This window comes from Puntigrus tetrazona, chromosome 1 (assembly GCF_018831695.1).
Source record: "Puntigrus tetrazona isolate hp1 chromosome 1, ASM1883169v1, whole genome shotgun sequence".
Classification (NCBI taxonomy): domain Eukaryota; kingdom Metazoa; phylum Chordata; class Actinopteri; order Cypriniformes; family Cyprinidae; genus Puntigrus; species Puntigrus tetrazona.
In genome coordinates this window covers 31015928-31035788 of record NC_056699.1, presented here as the reverse complement: position 1 = coordinate 31035788, position 19861 = coordinate 31015928, and the positions used below count along the sequence as shown (strand labels likewise).

Below are 19861 nucleotides of genomic sequence, written 5' to 3'. Positions count from 1 at the left end.
TATATATATATATATATATATATATATATATATATATATATATATATATGTAAAATGCTTTTCAGTGTCAAACAAAAAAGTTAAGTCTCATCTTCCTGAATATGCTAAAGTCATCTGTTATGTAATATAAATGCACATTGTTTTTGAGAGCATCTTTTCTCATATCCTCCTTTATATAGAGTAGATGTTATTTCATACACTTATAGCAGCATGAGCCTCTAAAAAGAGTCGCTTTGTACCTCACTAATGTAGGACCTATTTTTAGAAACTTGGAGATTTTGTTTATTTGGAAAAATTTCGAGACAGAGACCTCATGCTATTGCATTAAATGAGTGTTACAATGATGACTGCAGACACAGTCATAGAAATGAGTACCAGAGGCCAACCAAAGTGAGTCATCAATATTACCACAGGAGAAGTGATTAAAAAAATGATAGTCTCTGCCTGAGGCATCATGACAACAGGTCGCCTACTGACCAGATGATGCATATTGAGCGCAAAGGAAACCACAGCTTTAATCTAATTGGTTCTGTCCAACTTTTGTATAAGATTATTCAGAAATTAGTCTGGGGCATGTGGAAGTTACTTAAAGGGTTGCTCCACCCCAAAATGTAAATTTTTTCATTAATCTTAATATCCCCATGTCGTTCCAAACCTTAACGTCTTTGTTCTTCTTCAGAACACTATGTAAGATATTTTGGATGAAAACATGGAGGGTTTGGAATGACATGAGGGTGCTCCTCTGTATATCTGCCTATAGTATTGTTATATGCTCTATACACTTCTTTTACATTTTTTTTCCTCTTTACAGCCATTTATATGAACTGTTGACATTATTTCTAGTCACAGTGGTTAATGGATTACATTAGATCAGGGGTCATCAAACTTGATCCAGCCTCCAGTTTAGCTTCAACCTGCCTGGAAGTTTAAAGGATACACAGTAAGACATTGATTAGCTACTTCAGGTGTGTTTTCTTAGGGTTGGAGCTAAACTCTGCAAGACACCGGATCAGGACCAAACTTGGTGCATTAGATAAACCTGTCATTTGGGGCAGTTGTGACCTAACAGTTAGAGAGTCAGACTTGTAGTGTGTGTGTGTGTGTGTGTGTGTTCACTACTTAAGGTTATGTTTGTCCCCTTTGATGGAGTATGGGAAAGTATACTTGGCAACCCATCGTGTCACTTCATATCCCTTGTGACTACAGAACTGTGCTTAAATGTATTGACTGTGTCCTTGTAGCGTACTTCAAAAGTATATTTTAAAAAAGTATATTTAAAATATCAAAAGTTTTCTTTAAAGGTACTTTTTAAATCATTGTGTTTTAATAATCATATGCTATGCCTTAATAACATACACCTAAGATATTCATTATATATACTTTTTATAATTACAGCACGTTATTCAATGTTACATTTGAAGTTAGTATAGTTCATCACGCGTAATAGCAAATATGCTAAAATGTGGTACAGACTGTACCTAAAGGCCTGGCTCCAAAATACATAAATAAAATAAATATATTTCCAAACAACTTCTTTAAGACTAATACAGATATGCAGCTAACACATATTCTGGTGTGACAGGAAAGAGGAGAGGAAAGAGATGAACGTGTCCTTTGGTGACAGCTTGCTGAAGGTGACTCTTGTTCTGATGGTCTCCAAACTCCCACCTGCAACAGATGCATAGAAAAGAGCAAATATAGCAGCAGAGAAAGGTGCGATATAATGGTCGTCTGAAAGTGACAGGAGCCTGGCCGTATGCAAATAGCGTGTGTATGTGGATGCACGAGAAATTGTGTGTGTGTGTGTGTGCGTGTGTGTGTGTGTGCGCGCGCGCCCTGTTTGTCTGCCATACTTTTTACACATCATTATTTCCAAGCTGTCATTCAGTATATGGCCGAAGGGAAAGAGGAACAGTTTTTTGCCTCCAGGGAATATGCCGAAGCTAGAGTCTCTCTGCATGAGTGTGTTAGAATAAACACCAGAGAACTCAATCACACTATTCCCTAGCGCCCTTCACTCTTTCCTAAACACCACAAAGTTCATATTCAGGTCACCAGAAGCCATCGGTTAAAGGTGAAATACAGACGGTTCGAACTAAGAATATATTTTTATCCCTTTCAGAGCTTATCTTGATCTCATCCCTGGATAACTCTCAGAAAAACACTGTAATCACAAGCAACCGGGACACATCATTTATAATTGGCTGAACATCACTGCCCATAGAGCTCCTATTTGCATATTTCTTTGCGCTCTTGTCAAACTGGCAAAGCCTTATTTCGCCCTCAATGCATTTAGCCGCGTGCGTTTTAGACAACTCGAGGTGTTGCGTGCGGTTTACGCGAGCCTGCAGTAAATAACGGCACGCAGAGAGACACTTTGTACAAACACTGATTAACAGAAAGTTACGCTGTATATTTGGCTATGCAAATCAGTTAGAGGCAAGAAACTTTTCAGACTCGTTAATCAGACTCATATGTTTAGGTTTTCATTCAGAATTCAGATGAGAGGCCCCTGATCTGCAGATCATATCGGTGTTTGCAGCTTATGGGTCGATAACACAATGCTATTTATTTTTCTATCCAAATCTATCAAATTTTATTATTAACTAAATAAATATCGGAACGTGGGCTCATTAGAAAGCGTACCGCGCTCTACCTTTAGATGCAGTTCAGTCCGGTTTCCAGTTAAAATCCAGTTAAAACAATTTGCATTCATTTCCACACAAATACATGAGAAGATTATCGATTATTAATGAATTCTTAGTCAGCTACACAATACTAAGATTGACTTTATAGGAGGCTTTATAAACTAATACAAACTGACCTTTGCATTCATCAGCTCCATGTGTACGGTATGGCTTTTTATAACACAGTAAACTATGTGTGTTTCACAGGTTGTTCTCCAAAAGAACTCAAAGGCCTGCACAAACAAGCAGAAATATCATCATTTTTCAGCAAATGTATTTTTTTTTTTTTTTATCTCAGGTTTAATGATTAATGTAGGTGGCAGGTTTGTTGAAATGTTGCCATCAGCACATTTTTCAGATGCGGTTAGGTTAAATAATTTAGAGAAAAGTTTTACACATTGATATTAAGATGATTTCTAAGCATACTATTAATACACATTTAAATACTTAAAAAATATGTAATCAAAAGTATTTTGGAAAACCGAACTGGTGTATAAAGTATGCTAAACTAGAAGAACTAATTTTATATTTAATTCACTTTACTAAAAATGTAACAAAAAAATAAATACAAATATAATGAAGTATCTGAACTACTGCAAGTACACATTAGGTACACTTTAAATATCTTGCATTTAAAGACTGATGTTATTCAGAGTTCAATCCGCATCAACAGAGACATTAAAACACATTTGGGCTTAATATTAAGAAATGCGTTGTAGATGAAGTTAATCAGTAAGACTCAAGCAATATGTCAGTAAATAAGCATATTTTTAATAACTCTACCCGATATTAAACGTATTTTATATACAATACTTTTTTACTAGAGGTGTGTTAAAATAGATTTATAAAATACTATTTTTCTGGTTTCCGTGTCACATTTGTCATTGACCCACATGCTAAAGTTGCAGATCAATTCAGTTACACGACGTGCTCTCAGGGGTCGACGAGGAGGTATTTACTTCAACCAAAGTAAAAAATAGTTTCATGACAATCAAATGACGGACAGCATTATCAGCACAAGTAAAACAACCTTGCATTAGAGCACATCGGGTCAGAGCAAAGTCATCCGAGCTCTATAATAACCAGTAAATGCAGCGCATGCATCCATCAGTGAGGCTGGTTTGGGGGTAATGATGGTGGGCTCTGTAGGGAGAGGGTGACTGGCTAAGGGCAAAATGACTTGTATTACCCTCCACCTACATCAACCACACTAAATGCAATCATAACACTCCACTGTACTGTTAATGACACCACCTGCTACCTCCTTAGCACTTTGTGTGTGTGTGTGTGTGTGTGTGTGAGGGGGCCACTGGCTGCTTATTTCCGCTGCCAGGTTACATTCGAAATATTAACACTGAGAAAACAGCCCTGGTATATATGTAGCTCTGAGGAGACGAAGGAGGCAGGGCCTCCTCCAAAGAATTCAGATTCTGATTACAAGTTCGTTTTCATTTGGAGTGCTATTGATATGTATCGATATTTCGCTTTTTGGTTTCATATATATTTATCATATAAATGCACTAGTTCCGTCTCCTACCGAAATCAGTTCAAATTGCAGGAAAAGCAGCAAACGCAGTGCTTGCTAACTCAATGAATTCTGTTCTTCCGGCTCACACGCAAAGTAAACTTGCTTGAACGCTAAATAAAGGAATAAAAGAAGCAATTTTCTGCTCTGTTTAAAGCCCAAGGCTGAAGAGCTTCTCGCCCATTATGATGCTCTTGTATTATGCCCAAGTAAAGCGGGGTTAAATAGTTAACAAAAACAAAAGAAGCGTATTCGCTGACTCTTTTAATCAAGCGGCGGCGAGTGTCTAGGTCGGTGTGCCGGTGAGCATGAGCTCATTTCACCTGTAATGACATGTAAAATGAAAAAAAGAACGTCTTATACTTTTGTCGATCCATCAGTATTGCCTGACGGGAGAGGAGAAAAGATCTTCATTCATCAAATCTCATCATTTGACCGTTATTCTCTGCCGCCAAGACGAGAAGAGCGATGAAACAAAACACACGAGATGGAGCGTACTCGTAATAGCCTGAGTTCAGGTGTTGAGGGAAAGAGTGAAAGAGTAAAAGAAAACATACGCTGCCGTTTAAAACTTGTTATTGTGCACAGCTGATCGTCTTATGTAAGAAATTATAAAATGGGCAGCGCGTTGAAAAACATTCTTCTTTGAAAGCAGTTCATTAAATAAAGCGTCTCCCTCAATCCCTTCTGAGCATAAATAAAGCCTGTACCAAACATCCAGAGCCTCATTAACATTTATTGTGTCTCGATAAAAGTTGCAAATTTAATTTGACAAACAGGAGGGAAATTAGACACGGACCCCTGTGCATAACAAATATCAACTTGTTTTTATTCATTTATTTATTTACGTATTTATTTATTTATTTTCCACCCAGGTACCAGGAAAACAACTCATTTTACAGTCAAATTTATGGTTGTCGGGCCACCGTTCGGGTTCAGAGGTGTGCTACAATGACGCTAAGTTTGTTTATTCATTCAAGAAGAATATTAATTTGTGGCTTGTTCCACTTCAACTTCCTCTGGTCTGTGTGAGAATTTTTAAAAGGATGCTAAATTATTTTAATTAGTAAAAACACCACCCTGTAATCAAAAGGAAAACAACATTTTGATTAAGTTTGTGATTTAATGAACCCATCACACCCCCCTTTTTCCTTTGTTAAGCAAATTAAGTTGTTATATACTACTAACTTTGCGCAAATCCCTACGTTGCTTCAAGTTTAGCGACATATTTTTACCTGATCAAAACTATTAATGTAGACTACCTTGAAAGTTTGGGTTAAAATGTTTTTATTACATTTTTTTTGTTTTTATACATTTTTAACAACAATGATGCATTAAATAATGACCAAATGTGAATTTTTTTACATTGTTATATAAAATTAAAATAAACCCTAATATTATTTTTCTTTTTCTTTTTTAATAAAGGAATCTTTCAAATGTATATTTCACAAGTATTAAACATTAATAATATTTTTTTAAAAATCCCTTGTCTGAGTTTTATGTTTTATGTATCAGTACAGAGTAAAGTTTTACAATATTAAGTAAGGTTATAATTTCTTAACGGCTGATTCTTTGAAATCCTGAATCTCTTCCAGGAATTACATTATGTGGTTAGTCAGTAATTGTTTTAAGTGACTGGGGACCTCAACTGACAGTAAACTGAGTTTCTCAGATAATGTGGATCCTAATTGTAAGAAAAGCAAAGCAAATATTATACTTCCTGTACAAGCTGAGGGAAGTTGAGAGAGCCAGACTGCTTGGGAGTATTACAGCGTTCCATTTAACAGCTTCGTTTAGCAGCTATTTCACAATTTCTACTCTAAAAGAGTAATTCTGTTGCTTTGTTTGTGAAATTCACTAGCAATGCCTGATTAAAAATGGTTTCTACATCCTTTTTCAGTGACTATATCACTTCTTGTACAGTGTAACTGACTACTCTCTCAGGAGAGTAAGTGTAGTTGAACTATTTTTATACACAAGCTTGCTATGGACCACAGCGAGTGACTGAGTGACAGGAGTGAGCTCCCAGGCCTCAAACCATACGATGTAAATCAACTGCTCTGTGGGGACCGTGCTAAAAAATCCAACACACACTGTAACTTCAGCGGGAGGCAAAAGTGTCCCGCGGAGTTACAAAGACAGATTCATTTTAGGTTACGTGAGCGCGCGTTTGTGCGCTTGAGAAAGAGAAAAGAGACATTGGATCGGACTGAAAACGTAATAGGAAGGGTAACAAGGAGACGAAAGCGAGAAATATAAAGCGTTTCATCTCAAATTGAAATATAGAGAGAATCTATAGAGAATATAGAAAGAGAGAGAGAAAAAGCGAGAACAAAGAAAAGGAGATAGAAGACAGCTTACATGATAGGTTGAGTGTCAGGAGGGAATCATAAGAGATAATGACAGCGGTGCTGTGCTCTAACACACTTCAGCACTCCCGTCAGTGTCTGATGGATGAGGTCTGGGCTCTTAACTACTCGCTGGACTAACTCAAACACACTCCACAGAAAACACTCCACGCTGCTCCTGCCGTCTGAACCACGGCCTGCAAGGTCATTTAGGACTTAACTGACGAAATCACAAACAAACGTTCGGTGGCAACGTTTCCATTAAAAAATGGGACGGTTTCAGATTTACGATACAAATCAGGCTAAAAATGAACCAGGAGTGCTGTGAGGATGGTAAAACGACATGTCTGGAAAATATTACACCCTTTTTTCTTTCATTTCTTTAAATATAAAAGGTGGAAAAAATACAGCTAAAGCATACGGTGAACAGGCAAAGGTTGTGTGATTATTCAATAAAAAAATGTGAGATTATCACACTGACAATCCTCAGATTTAATTATATATATATATATATATATATATATATATATATATATATATATATATATATATATATATAATTAAATTATAACACTTATAAAATGCATAAAATGCATTAGAGAGAACAGAACATGCAATAACTGATATATTGAATAAAATACTACATTAAATTACAACAATAACGTTTGAAAATGAAAAAAAAAAAAGGAATGCTACAAATATGAATATTGTAAAGTTAGTGTTTTTATTTATATGTTTATATGATAAATATTACAATAGTAATATTTATTTTTATATATATATTTTAATAATAATTAAAAATACTGCTACTCCTAATATTCAGGTCACATAAATTTGGACCAAAGCAAATATGGAAGGAAAGAAAGAAAGAAAGAAAGAAAGAAAGAAAAAGAAAAAAAGCTTCATAAAACTCAAATTTGATTTGAATATGAACTTTGATTTGATTTTCAATCATAATTGTTGATGGCTGATTTATTTCAGACATGGAAAAGCATGCTGTAACCTGAAGTGTGGCTTCTCAGAGTCCACACATACACAGATCCCCGCGGCTCAGCTCTCAAAATCCAGACTAGACTCTGCAGAAATTGTGGATTTGTGTCATTGTAGGATAGAATGTTCCACCTTCAGCCCTGAAAGGAAAAGCTCCGAGTCGACTGAGCTAGTCTTCTGTCTGCTCTGAATGTTTGTCCTGTTTCAGTACGCTCTTCTTTTCAAGGTTATTTTAACTTTGCTATTGCAGGATCATGCCGGGACAGATAGATTTGAACCGAGAGAGATAACAGAGCCTTTAATGTCTAGGGAAACATTGCTATGACGCTTACACAATGGCCTTACTCCCCGCATCGCTGATAAGGCAGGGCCTCGAGCGTCTCAACAAAAGTTGTTTCGAGAGTGTAGAAGCCTCTACATAAAGATCTGGGATTCTGGCTAAAACATTGCGATTATCGTAATTTATTTGCGATTCATACAAGCGCGTCTGACCTTTGCTTCGCGTCTGGCTCCGGTACAGGAGACTCGCATTAGCGTGATGCTCGGCTTTACCGCTGGGGCTCCGTCTCTTCCTCCAGGACTCGCTTGATTCATTTTCCCTTTAAAGTAAATGTGTCACTTGTGGTTTAGCTACTTTGTGGTGTATTCAGATGCTGAATGAGGGTTTTGTGCCCTTGAGGCTGAATGCAAACAGGTCTCGAGGAGAGAGAGAGAGAGAGAGAGAGAGAGAGAGACAGAGGAGAGAGAGAGAGAGAGAGAGAGAGAGAGAGAGAGAGAGAGAGAGAGAGAGAGAGAGAGAGAGAGAGAGAGAGAGAGAGAGAGAGAGAGAGAGAGAGAGAGAGAGAGAGAGAGAGAGAGAGAGAGAGAGAGGGAGAGAGGAAGAGGGAGAGAGGGTAGACTGATGAAGGAACACAGACAATGAGACTGTCAGGTGGCCTCGGAGGCGTGGCGCGGGCCATCAATCATTCTGGCCGATGAACATCAAAAACAACGTGAATATCAAGAGTGAAGGTCCGAGAGAAAGCCAGACTCTAAATATAGAGCCGCCTATTGGCGATGCAATTTTTCACGCCAGTTAAATGCGCTCTGACAAGAGCGCGCAAGACGCTTTTCTCTACGCCGGACGAGTGACCTTCGTGCGAACGTTTCTATATCATTACTATCCTACCTTTGACTTTTTCCCAGACATATCTTGTTCAGACTCACTTCATTTATCAAAGTTTGCATGGCAAGTCTTATTTAGGTAGGCCAAGGTTGACAAAGTTAGTGGAAAGAGATTCAATTACTGTGTTTGAATGGGTCCAGTAACTCTAGCGCGTGCGCGCACACACACACGCACACACACACACACACACACGCACGCACAGAAACTAAAGTCTATATTTCCTCTCAGGTTATTGACCGGATGAATTGGCTGAGAGTGCATTCTTCAACACCACTGCTTGTTATCATTAACGTGAAAGGTCTTGTACTTCGCTAATTGCTTTTCAGCCATAAGTATAAATTCCGGCATGCTCGTTTTTGCTCTTTTGACCCAATGTGCAGACAGAGAAGAAGAGGGTCGCGGAGAGGTGAACCAAAAGTGAGAAACAAGAGACAAGCGGAAACAGAGAAAGAGGCTTCATTAGCTACGGCACAACTTAACGGTATCAAATTTCGTCCAAATTGTATAGCATTTTATACAAGCATTTTCGCAGATACTAGCATAATTGGTGTTATTTGCTAATACAAACATTGCTATTAGTATTGCTCACACTTAAGTTAAGGATTTGAACAAACCTGCAACCTTAAGTACTATGGGTCAGTGAAGATTCAGGGTGAAACAACTATTGCGGAAAGCGTAAAAAAGAAACTCATTCTTGCAAAGAAACGCCTCAGAATGAAAGTTATCTCATCATTTACTAACTCTCACGCTATCCCAGATGCATATGACTTCACTCCACGCAGACCAAAGCAGATTTTTAGAAAACTATTCCATCTGTAGAACATAGCACCACAACTAAACACACTTGAACCAATGTAATCATGGTCTTCAGAAATACTACAATCTTCCAGGCTGTTTTTGTTAGGAAAGTAAGGGCTAAACTCTGTAGCACACTGGCCCTCTGAACCAGGATTGGACATTTTTGGTTTATATATAAGTGTTGTGGGTTTTGGTTAAACAACTGTTTTAAAAAATATTATAATGGATATTTAGGCTTCTTTGTAGGCTTCCCATTTACATTTTTTCTTCAATTAAATAAAAAGGAGAGAAAAAAAAGTTCAAGCTTGCTATATTTATACAGTGATAGCATATGGTGAACAAGCCCTGGGGCTGCGTGATTGTTCAAAATGAAACAAAACTGTAAAGTGTGATTATCACATTAAGGATCCTCAGATTTAATTAAATATAAACTGGGGGTTTTTTTGGAATGAACTTACAATTACAAAAAAACTTATATTATGCAGTACAAAAAACATGCAATTGGTATGGCAAGGTTAGCTCAGGTGGAAAAATGTCATATAAGCGTATTATTCTTTGACGGTTACACCACATGACATTTGTAGAGTGATTGAATTCTTTTGCTGAAAGTCGTATGAAAGTTTCAAAGCAAATAACTATAACACAAAAGTACATTTCTTGTTTGAAATTCACATTTTGAATAGATTTGTCGCTTTTGGTTGCTTTGGACATTCCCCAAAAATCGCTCAGGACTCCTTAGCAACCACTTAAAACATTTTAGCTTTGTGGGGTCAATTTTTTACATTGGCATTCGCATAAAAAACAAACGAAAAAAAAAAAAAATCAGAAATAGGTTTATTATTTGCCATCTACAGCATTACAGCTTCTTCCCGTTTGGACGTTTTGATTTACATTTTCAAATTGTTATTCTGTCGCACATCTGTTTATTTATTAGAAACCGATTGCACTCGCTTGGGCTGATTTTAATAGTTTGGTTTACTGCGGTGAATTACTGGAAAGAATTAAAGGTCTCCTCTGGCATGTGTCAACAAATACTGTCAACAAACATATTCAGGGTCATTTAAAGAGACCGTGTTATACCACACACACACACACACACACACACACACTACATCAGCCAGAAGCAAGCGAGGCAGGTGGAAATTTGCATCATGTCAAGCCTTGTCCTGTCTGCTGGCTGCAAGAGATTTCCCCTCTCTCTCTCTCTCAGAAACACACACACACACACACAGTCAGACACACACAGAGACCTTGAAATACCTTGTTTACCTGGATTTGTGTGGCAGTCACAGTCAAACCTAATCCCATTTAAAGCTTATGTTTCTAATTCAACCTGACACAAAGCATGCAAATGAATCCATCCACAACAAACACTCACACGCAGGCACCAGTTTGCCTCGTAACACTTTGCGACTTGGAAGATGTCTGTTAGACCAGCTGTTACAAATTAACACCTCTGTAACATACATATACGGAGCAGCATAAAGAATTATCACAGGCCTATCGGTGGCGTATTTGGCAGGATAAGCAAATAAGCAAGCGAGGGAAACAAAATGAGAACTTTAAGCCAGACGCACATTACAAGACTGATGATCATTGCCTTTTGATGTATTACACATACAGTAAAACTAGATAATATTTAGCATATATACATTCATTGCAGTGCCAGAGGAGCAATCCCAGCTGTGTCTGACTCATTCCTAAACATCTTATAGAGGCTTGATTTCATTTATATATATGTATTTAAAGCTGGAGCTTTAATACATTCAGACATAATTATCTGTAAAACTGCTTTTAAAAAACATTGATTGTTAAAGGCACCAGCTACGCAAATAAAAATGACTTTACTAAAGATTATGACGATAATTATGATCAAGATTTATTCATTTTTTTCTATAAACAAACTCATGTACACAGAAACACGGAGGACCTGCGGTAATTGATTTGCACAGATTGGAGAAAAGAATACAAAAGCCGAAAATATAAGACTTGTTTCATTTTTCTTTCGCAGTCTTTTACGCTGTCGTTTTGGCTGTTGTTCATTGCTTGAAAGATTTGAATGATAATTGAATAATTTTAAAACCCGTGTGAAAACATCTGTCTAGTCACTTTGGTTACAATCTGGGATTTAAATATCAGTTCTTCCTTAAAAACACAAGACCAACATTTTGAATGCATCAAAAAGTTCATAAAGACACCGTTGAAACAATAAGTTTATCAGGTAGTTTAATCTAAGTTTGCTGTAGAGACAGTCATTTTTAATGAACATCTGTCTTTTCAGAAGACTTGCATTAACTCGCTCGATTCATATGGCTTCTACAATGTTTTAATGAACTCTTTAAGGCGGCAAAGTTTGCATGGATTTTCGTTGAACTTTTTAAGTTGAACTAACTAAGTCCCAGTTAATCAAACTAACTAGTCCCTGACATTATAGCAGTTCAGTCGCTATGTGCACATTGTCCAACGAGCTGCAAGGAGAACGCAAAATGGAAACCAATGCACCAGAACCAAACAATAAACACAAGTCTTTTATTTTTTCAGCTCTTTTTTTATTTTTATTCTGCGCAAGTCACTGCTGCAAGTCCTCCTTTTGGTCATCAAGAATTGTCACATTGCTATTATGCGAGTACAAAATCATAGTTACATTCAAAAATTGCGAGTTTAGAAATTATTGTGGCCTCACAGCTAAAGCTATAAAGATAAAACCTCACGAAGAGACCCTGTCAACATTTATTAACGCAGAATGCAGTTTTGCACAAATGCAGCACTACTGAATGTCTTTCATGACAGGCCGTAATTTCCAGGCTTGAGCTAACATACATAACTTATTTTTAAACAAACCCTTCTGATATTTTTTACAGTTTCCCCACATAGTTTGACAGGTCTGGTCGCTCTTTGAAAAATTGCACAAGCTTCTAAAGACACCACAGACCCCTTTAATATCCCTACCCAAACACAAACTTTAAGGCAATCATAACAAACTTTGCAGATGTACTAACACACATGCTCAAAAGTGCACAAGTAAACACCGCCGCATATCAACCTCTAAACTTGTAATAAGTGTCTACTGAGATACGCCACATATCATAAATCCTTCATTAGTCATTCTCTCCCAGCGTGATGAATGTTTTCGCCCCAAGTGAAATCTATATCAGATTACAGCAATATTAATGTTTCAGACATTTTCACAATCTCCCTCCCTTTACATACACAAATCCCCCTGGAGACCGAGCCGTTCCGAAGCTTAGTCTATGTTCGCACGACTTGCACAATGCACGCTCGGAGTTGCGTTATCGAGAGCTCTTTGAATACACAAGGCGTGCGTTTGCTATGCTGATGAAGGAGACAGAGACCTTGATCAAAGAATCATCAAGGTATACGTGTCAAAAAAAAAAAACCATACACAAACAAACCTCAATTGCTCTTTTTATCTGATCTGTATATGCAGTTGTCACCTTGGAAAGCTTTAATGAAAGTGTATCTTTCCGACGTGAGCGAGTAATAAATGTGAATGTGGTTTATCTTAAACTAGCAAAACATTGATAAAGCTATAGCTGAATGACAAATCAACAATTCTCCAAGGAGATGCAGGCCTGATATTAACCGTCAATTTCCTCACTCGGGGGGACTAACAGAAGTTATGGCTCTGCACGGATGTTAGCTTAAAATGGTAGCAATTTTGTGCTGTTGTAAGCTCATTTTAGCTCAATTTCATTAGCTAATATTGGACTCCTCCTTGGCAGCGCCGGATGTCTTCGCCTTTTTCAAAAGCCAATTTTGCTGTCCAATATTAGCTAATGAAGTCAGCACACTGGAGCTCGGAGTGCAGACTCTAATGAGACAAAGCTGTGTAGAGTTTAAAATGGGATTATGTCTGTTTTACACAGTCTTTCTGTCAAATTAGCCCTGTGGCAGCAGACCCGTGAAATAACAATATCCACTTCCTCCTCACATCCACATCGATTCATATTAAATGTAAAATTAAAACTGCGTTTTTAAATTTTTTAATAAGTCTAGCCGAGGACAGTGGCTGCAAATGAGCTATTAGCTGGAAGCCTATGCACACAGCATCTTCTGCGTTACGTAACAATGTTATGCTGCACTATTCCTGTCAAATACACGAGTATATCAATTAAAATATACGGATTGGACAAAATTATGCGGACATCTCCACCACCATTTGTCTTTAATACAGCGTTCGCCCTTTCTTAGAATAGAGCACGTTGAATGTTGTTTAATGACAATCTGCCAATCCTTTCAAAGATACGGGAGGACGGAATCTGCTTCTCACTTTTCTTTCCGTAACTGTCCACAGCGGTTTGATGGTATTCAAATGAGCTGCTAGCTCATTTTGGTGCTCCAACTGTCTACATTTTGTGATCACCATAACACCATGCTGTTCATATTTTAGCATTCGTTTCCGTGTTTAAAGTTTCTGCGATTGCAGCTCTTTCATAGACGTCGGCTTTGTGGAGTTTAGTTTTACGGAAACGTGGATGCTCTCATTTTCTCTGCAGTAGTTCTGTGTTTGTTTGGATACAACCCTTCTTAGAGTTTAAATGTTTCCCTGTAATTCACTTCTGGTTATTACTTACTATTCTTCTTTCACTGATGAAGTCTCGCCACGCTTTGTGTTCACAGTCATAATCATAAAGACTCAAAGTCAAACAACTGGGCCGTTAAGGTTGCATGACCTTTATAATGGGCTTCCATGATTTACCCTTTTTGTAAATCTGATAGGTCACCCTTTTCACTCATTTCATTTGCAAAGGGGTAGTAATGTACATGTGGCCACAGAATTAGAGAGCATCTAAAGAAAGGGAGCAGTGGACAACACTAACACTAACCAGATCCACACTCGAGAGGGAAGCATAATGAACTTTAAACAGTATCTTTACCAGTCCGTGAGGGAATTTTCCATGGACTGTCAAATGTACTAACATTTTTAGGTGAGTTAAGTAGCCAAAATGATCTGTTCACATATATTATGGGAGATTTCAAACAGGCTAAAAAAAAAAAAACATCATGCTTATCAATAGACAAATGTACGCATTGTCCTCAGCAAAGAAAACCAATGGAAATGTTTTATTTTTCAGCTCTTTTTATCCTTTTTTCATTTTGTCATTCCGTGCAAAAATAGCTAAAATTCCACCATTATGTCGAATCAAGAATAAATTGTCACAAAGTGATTCAGTATTATTAGTCTGAATTTATTGAGGATTCACAGCTAAAGCTATGAGCTTAAAACCTCGCAAAGAGACTGTCAGCATTTACTAAAGTAGACTGTAGTTTTGCACAAATGTAGTACTACCGAATGTCTTTCATGACATTATGACAGGCCATACTTTGCTGTTAGAGTCGTAGGCTTGAGTTATTTTATGCTTTAAACAACTTAACTTATTTTCAAAAACGACAAGTTACAGTTTTCCAACACATTTCGACAGGTCTGTTTTCTCTTGCAAAATAGTAATGTACTATAATAATAGTAAACCATTAATTAAACCAGTCTCTCTAGTAATGAGATCCCTTAACAAATGACATTTAATAAATATTATGGCTACATGTCACATTGACCACGTGTATGCCAGAATGTGGCAAATTATTCTTTTCCTACTGCATTGCAGTTCGTAAGCACTTATTGTGATTTACTATTATTAGGATTTATTAATTACCAAGGAAGAGGTCGGCCAGGATTCTTTATATTAAAACAAGAAGTAATTCTCTCCTGTAGTGTTGATTCAGTGCAGCTATTTCGGTGTCCAGACCTGACCAGGCTAGTGACGCTATTGTGAATATCAATCTAAAATAGATTCAGCACTGCATGTTGATGAGACTATCCGTGACTATCTGTATTTTTTTGTGTCAACACTGAACATTGATCTCACAAGAAAATAGTCCCACATCCCAGATGACCAGCCTAGTTCACTTATAGCTGCCAATCATCTGTTTCTTAGTGCCTCTAATCTGCCTTCTCATCAGGTCTTCAAGAGAGATCACACTCTGTTTTTAATTGACCTGATGCGTCAGCATATCATGAGCAATGAGGCAGAGCTCCCAAATGCTTGCCAGAGCTTGGCACAGGGCCAGAAGATGTTATTTTGCTCAGTCAGAGCCCAGAAATTAACTGAACAGTTTTATTTCCCACTTAAAAAACCAACTCAGCCATCTCCACATCTCTTGGCATTCGTCCTCTGACCTCTTGACCCAGAATGGATGCCACTCTTCTTCTGTTGTCAATTCTGAGTGTGTTCAGTTCGTTTCTCTTAAGAATATAAGCCACTAAATATCTGTACATTTCGTGTTCACACAGTCAACCCCAAACCTAGAGATATAAAACAAACAACATGCAGATACAGTCACAATCAGATTAAACAGGGGTCTGCTGCAAGATGAACGCCATGGGTTTGTTGTCTTTACCAAAATGCAACGAGCAACATAGCTCCTATATGAAAAGAACCTGATAAATAAAACAAGAAAAGCTCACTAAGTTTCAAATGAAAACAAAATTGCTGAAGTATTTTGAAAATTGTATACACTGCTTTCTTAAATGAACTTTGTACTCATTTAGAGTTCATTCATTAGGATTCTAAAAATGTACATTATAGCATTTGCATGTAAGAGGGTATTTTAAAAGGTGTTTAATTATAGGCATTACTGGCGAGCAAGTTCTAAACAATGAGACACAAAAAGAGCTTCAGAGAATGACCCAATTATGGCATAATGTCAATTTTGCCAGCATAGTTTATGATAGCATTTAACTGTTCTTTTAATAAAATAATATCACATAATCATAACACTCTACCGAGTATTCCAAAATCTTGTCTGTTTAGTTGGCTGTGGGTGCAATGACACCCATGGCACCCATTGAAGCTACATACACTAGCTGTTGAGGTAATCATAATGACTGCCTGGCCTCTGGACCTTTATGTGACAGCCATCAATTACAGCAACGATGCCCTCAAGACCTCACACATGATGAAAGACAGCTGAACTGCACCTCTTGCGGCGCTCTGTATGCCAGGTGAGGAGAGACTGAACCAGGGCACTGAGAAGCTGTTGCCGGGGTTGTACGGTGTAACAAGCTTGACACATCAGAAGGGAATTTTACGTGTATCAATATAGCATGAGAATGCTCTTTCATTGGGGGTATTTACTTCTGCTTACACAAACGTGAACAACAAAGAAGCCAGTTGCCATTGTATTGCTTTCTTTATTAGAAGTCATAAAACACCTAAAAAGCGTTTTTAAGAAACTGCAATATAAAGTTAATGTTGTTGACTGTTATTATTGCACCTATTAGTGCTATAAGTGAAAAGCACAAATGAACGCACCCCATGATAACAAGCTTTTTAAATTGAGCTTATAATATATTTTCTATTTTAGTATTTCAGCAATCAAGTCTTGAGCCTACTTCAGTACATTTTTCTGGCTATTTAGAATCATATAGCGTTGTCTGATACGCAAAAAATGAATCACTCTTTGTATTCGATTCCATAGAATAAACAAAAAGCCAGGTGCAAATGACAGACGCAACTTCTTCCAATGACATTTACTTCAGCCTTGCCGGTGCTCTGAATAGACTGGAGGTTGACTGGATTCATGCTGTTAACATGGCAACGCATTGGTGCTCCGTCCATGCAAAAGGGCAGGAAATTAAAAGAACATTTAGAAATAGAATCTAACACAAACATTACAGAATTACCATTGTTTTTTACATCAAGAATCATTGTAGCAACACAACATCAGCAGTTGGATGCTTTTTTTTAATCAAAAGGCCTATCCTTCCGCGCCATTTCTTCGATCTGGACTCAGAAATCCGATAGTTGTTGAAAGACAAATGGAAACCAGTGGCTGGGCTGGACGACCTAGAGTAGGATCGTGATCTTGCATTTATTTTGTGCAAAAAAGAGCACTTACATGCGCTCCATGCAAAGATTCAAGGCCAGAGTTGTGACTGAATATTACAAATGCATCCTCGCATTTCGAACGAAAGTAAATCAGCGGGTGATACAGCTGCCCCCAAGACAGCCCAGCAGATCTCCCTACGCTTTAAAACGTGTGCACACACCGCTCATGACATGAAAACAGCATAGACAGATGCAAAGAAAAATGGAATGAATTTCAGAATAGCTTCCAGATCTTCTGCTCACTGTTGTACCAAAGGAACTGTAAACGTAGCTACCACAGCTGCGCTCCAGCATACCTTTGAAAGATACATTTGCAACGGTCTGTGTGGAGGAATTATACCGACACCTTAAACCGATGTTTTCCCAAAATGACAGCCCAATTCTCAGCAAGTTCTAGACTATTTCAGTAGGATAACTCACGCAGACATCTGGAATGACACTATGACAATAGCAACTGTAAGCTGCTCGCTGATGTTGTCAGGAGGAAGGATTTAAATGAAAAAAAGCCTGCGTTTCATGATCTAAATCTCCGTTACAAATGGTTTTCTTGCGTTTTTTACTATAATACTGTTATTGTGTATTTGATTTCATATTTAATTTGAATTGATAGTGAATGTATTTTGCCTTTTTCAAAAGGAACGGCTATTTTAATGCATTCTGAGTGTTTTTTTTTATATTAAAAAGTCCAAAAATGTACACAACTTTAATCACCTAATGTAAATTACTTGTCACAGAATTTATGAGGAACTTAATTTCGCCAAAAGTATGAGAAACATATCATTTGAATGTGACAAAATGCAATCTGTAGCATTTTCTTTTAGCTAAATGTACTTTTTATTTGTTAAAGTAAGTCGATGCAGTGGGTTTTTCTAGCTTTCTTAGTAAATAATATTGTAGTTGTCACTTTTAATGAAATTGTCAGCTCACTAAAGTTTAATAAAAGGTCATTTGGTCCGCACAAGGGAACATTTTCTCTCATCCAACCCTCAACTTAAATTGAATTTGACACCCCTGATTTAATAAGAAGAATATTCCACATAAAAGAGGATTGTTTTTCTTCCACAAAAAGCATTTCGTTTAAGAGAGAAATTAGTGTAGCTCTGTATAATACACTTATTTATTTGTTTAAAAGTGTAGCTGTATGACACTTTTAGATCATTTAACTCTTATATAGACAGCTTTATACAAATTCAGATCAAACAAATAATTAAAACAGCCATCTGGATTTACAAAAACGATCTGTTCTGTTTTTACATAAGCATATGTACTCCTTTCCTTTCCCGCCTTTACACACATTAACCCTGAACATGACTCAAGAACCAAAAAGGCAAAGTGACTTTCAAGGAGACTGCCAACGTTGTGCGAAAAAAGGGCAGTACTGTGAAAAACATTTGGGTCACCTCTATTCAGTGCCTTTTGAAAAATCGAACCGTTTTAAAAACAGAATTTTATCTCATCATGATAACTAGATAGCTAAGGTTAAAAAAAAATGTAAGAATTTATTAAACAAAATCAAATGTAACAACAAAATGTCCACCCTATTAGGGACAACTCAACAATAGTTTAAAAGACTTATGAATTTAATATATGGGCATCGTGTACATTATCTTAGGAAACTCACACCCATGTAAAAGCTTACCTTTCTCTCCAAGGAAGTGATGTCAGCTTCACGATTTAACCGTCTTTTCATTTTGCCAGCTTTCATCTGAAGTGACAAAAGTAAAAAAGGAAAAACAGACTTGAGTGACACACACACAAAAAAAAATGTTATGTTAAACTTAAAATAGAAAATATAGCAAGTGCTAGCATTTATCATGGGGACATAAAAATGGTCATATTTGATTATTTAAACTGAAACTGACGTTTCAGCTTACATGTTCATTTTTGCCATTATTGTTCTAATAAATAACAAAAGTATGATTTCTTTTATTTTTAAATGACAAATTCGATCTACAGTAAGAACTGTAAGGAAATGGACAAAACGGTTTATGTAAAAAAAAGTCACGTGATTAGTATACAGTAAACTTTTTACCAACAGTACTTTGCTGTTAATTTAGAACTGAACATACTATAAGAAAGTTGAAAGTAATTATTTGCCTGTGCTTGATTAATACGGAACTGTTAAACACATTGGGTACGTCAAATCAAATCCTGAATGTTTATACGCTAAAATTAATAAAATGGTCATATTGCCCACTGACTCTGACAAATAATGCCTCTGGCTATTAAAAAGCCCATTTAACGAGGCATTTAAATGTCTTCTCCATACTCTTCTTTTCTCCCCTACACATACACAGGCCCTTAGCCTTCTACTTGCATCATGCGGCACCATTCATTCATTTTTAATGGCAGGTCGGTCAGTTAGCTAATATAGTCAGCTTTATTAAGAATCATATTTAATGGGCTACATAAAGCAGGAGAGACTGTTATGGCCGCAGCTG

At 37.1% G+C, this 19861-nt stretch overlaps 1 protein-coding gene across 1 annotated transcript in view; it reads right to left on the bottom strand.

Annotated features, from left to right (window-relative positions):
* Positions 1 to 1316: 1316 nt before the first annotated feature.
* nsun3 (NOP2/Sun RNA methyltransferase 3) overlaps positions 1317 to 19861 on the bottom strand; it is a 35487-nt gene continuing 16942 nt past the window's right edge. The window contains exons 5-6 of the mRNA XM_043236071.1: positions 19060 to 19125; positions 1317 to 1668 (exon numbers count right to left, since the gene is read on the bottom strand). Of these exons, the coding sequence (XP_043092006.1) occupies positions 1456 to 1668; positions 19060 to 19125 (279 nt within the window). The 3' untranslated portion in view covers positions 1317 to 1455. The remainder of the gene's footprint in view (positions 1669 to 19059; positions 19126 to 19861) is intronic.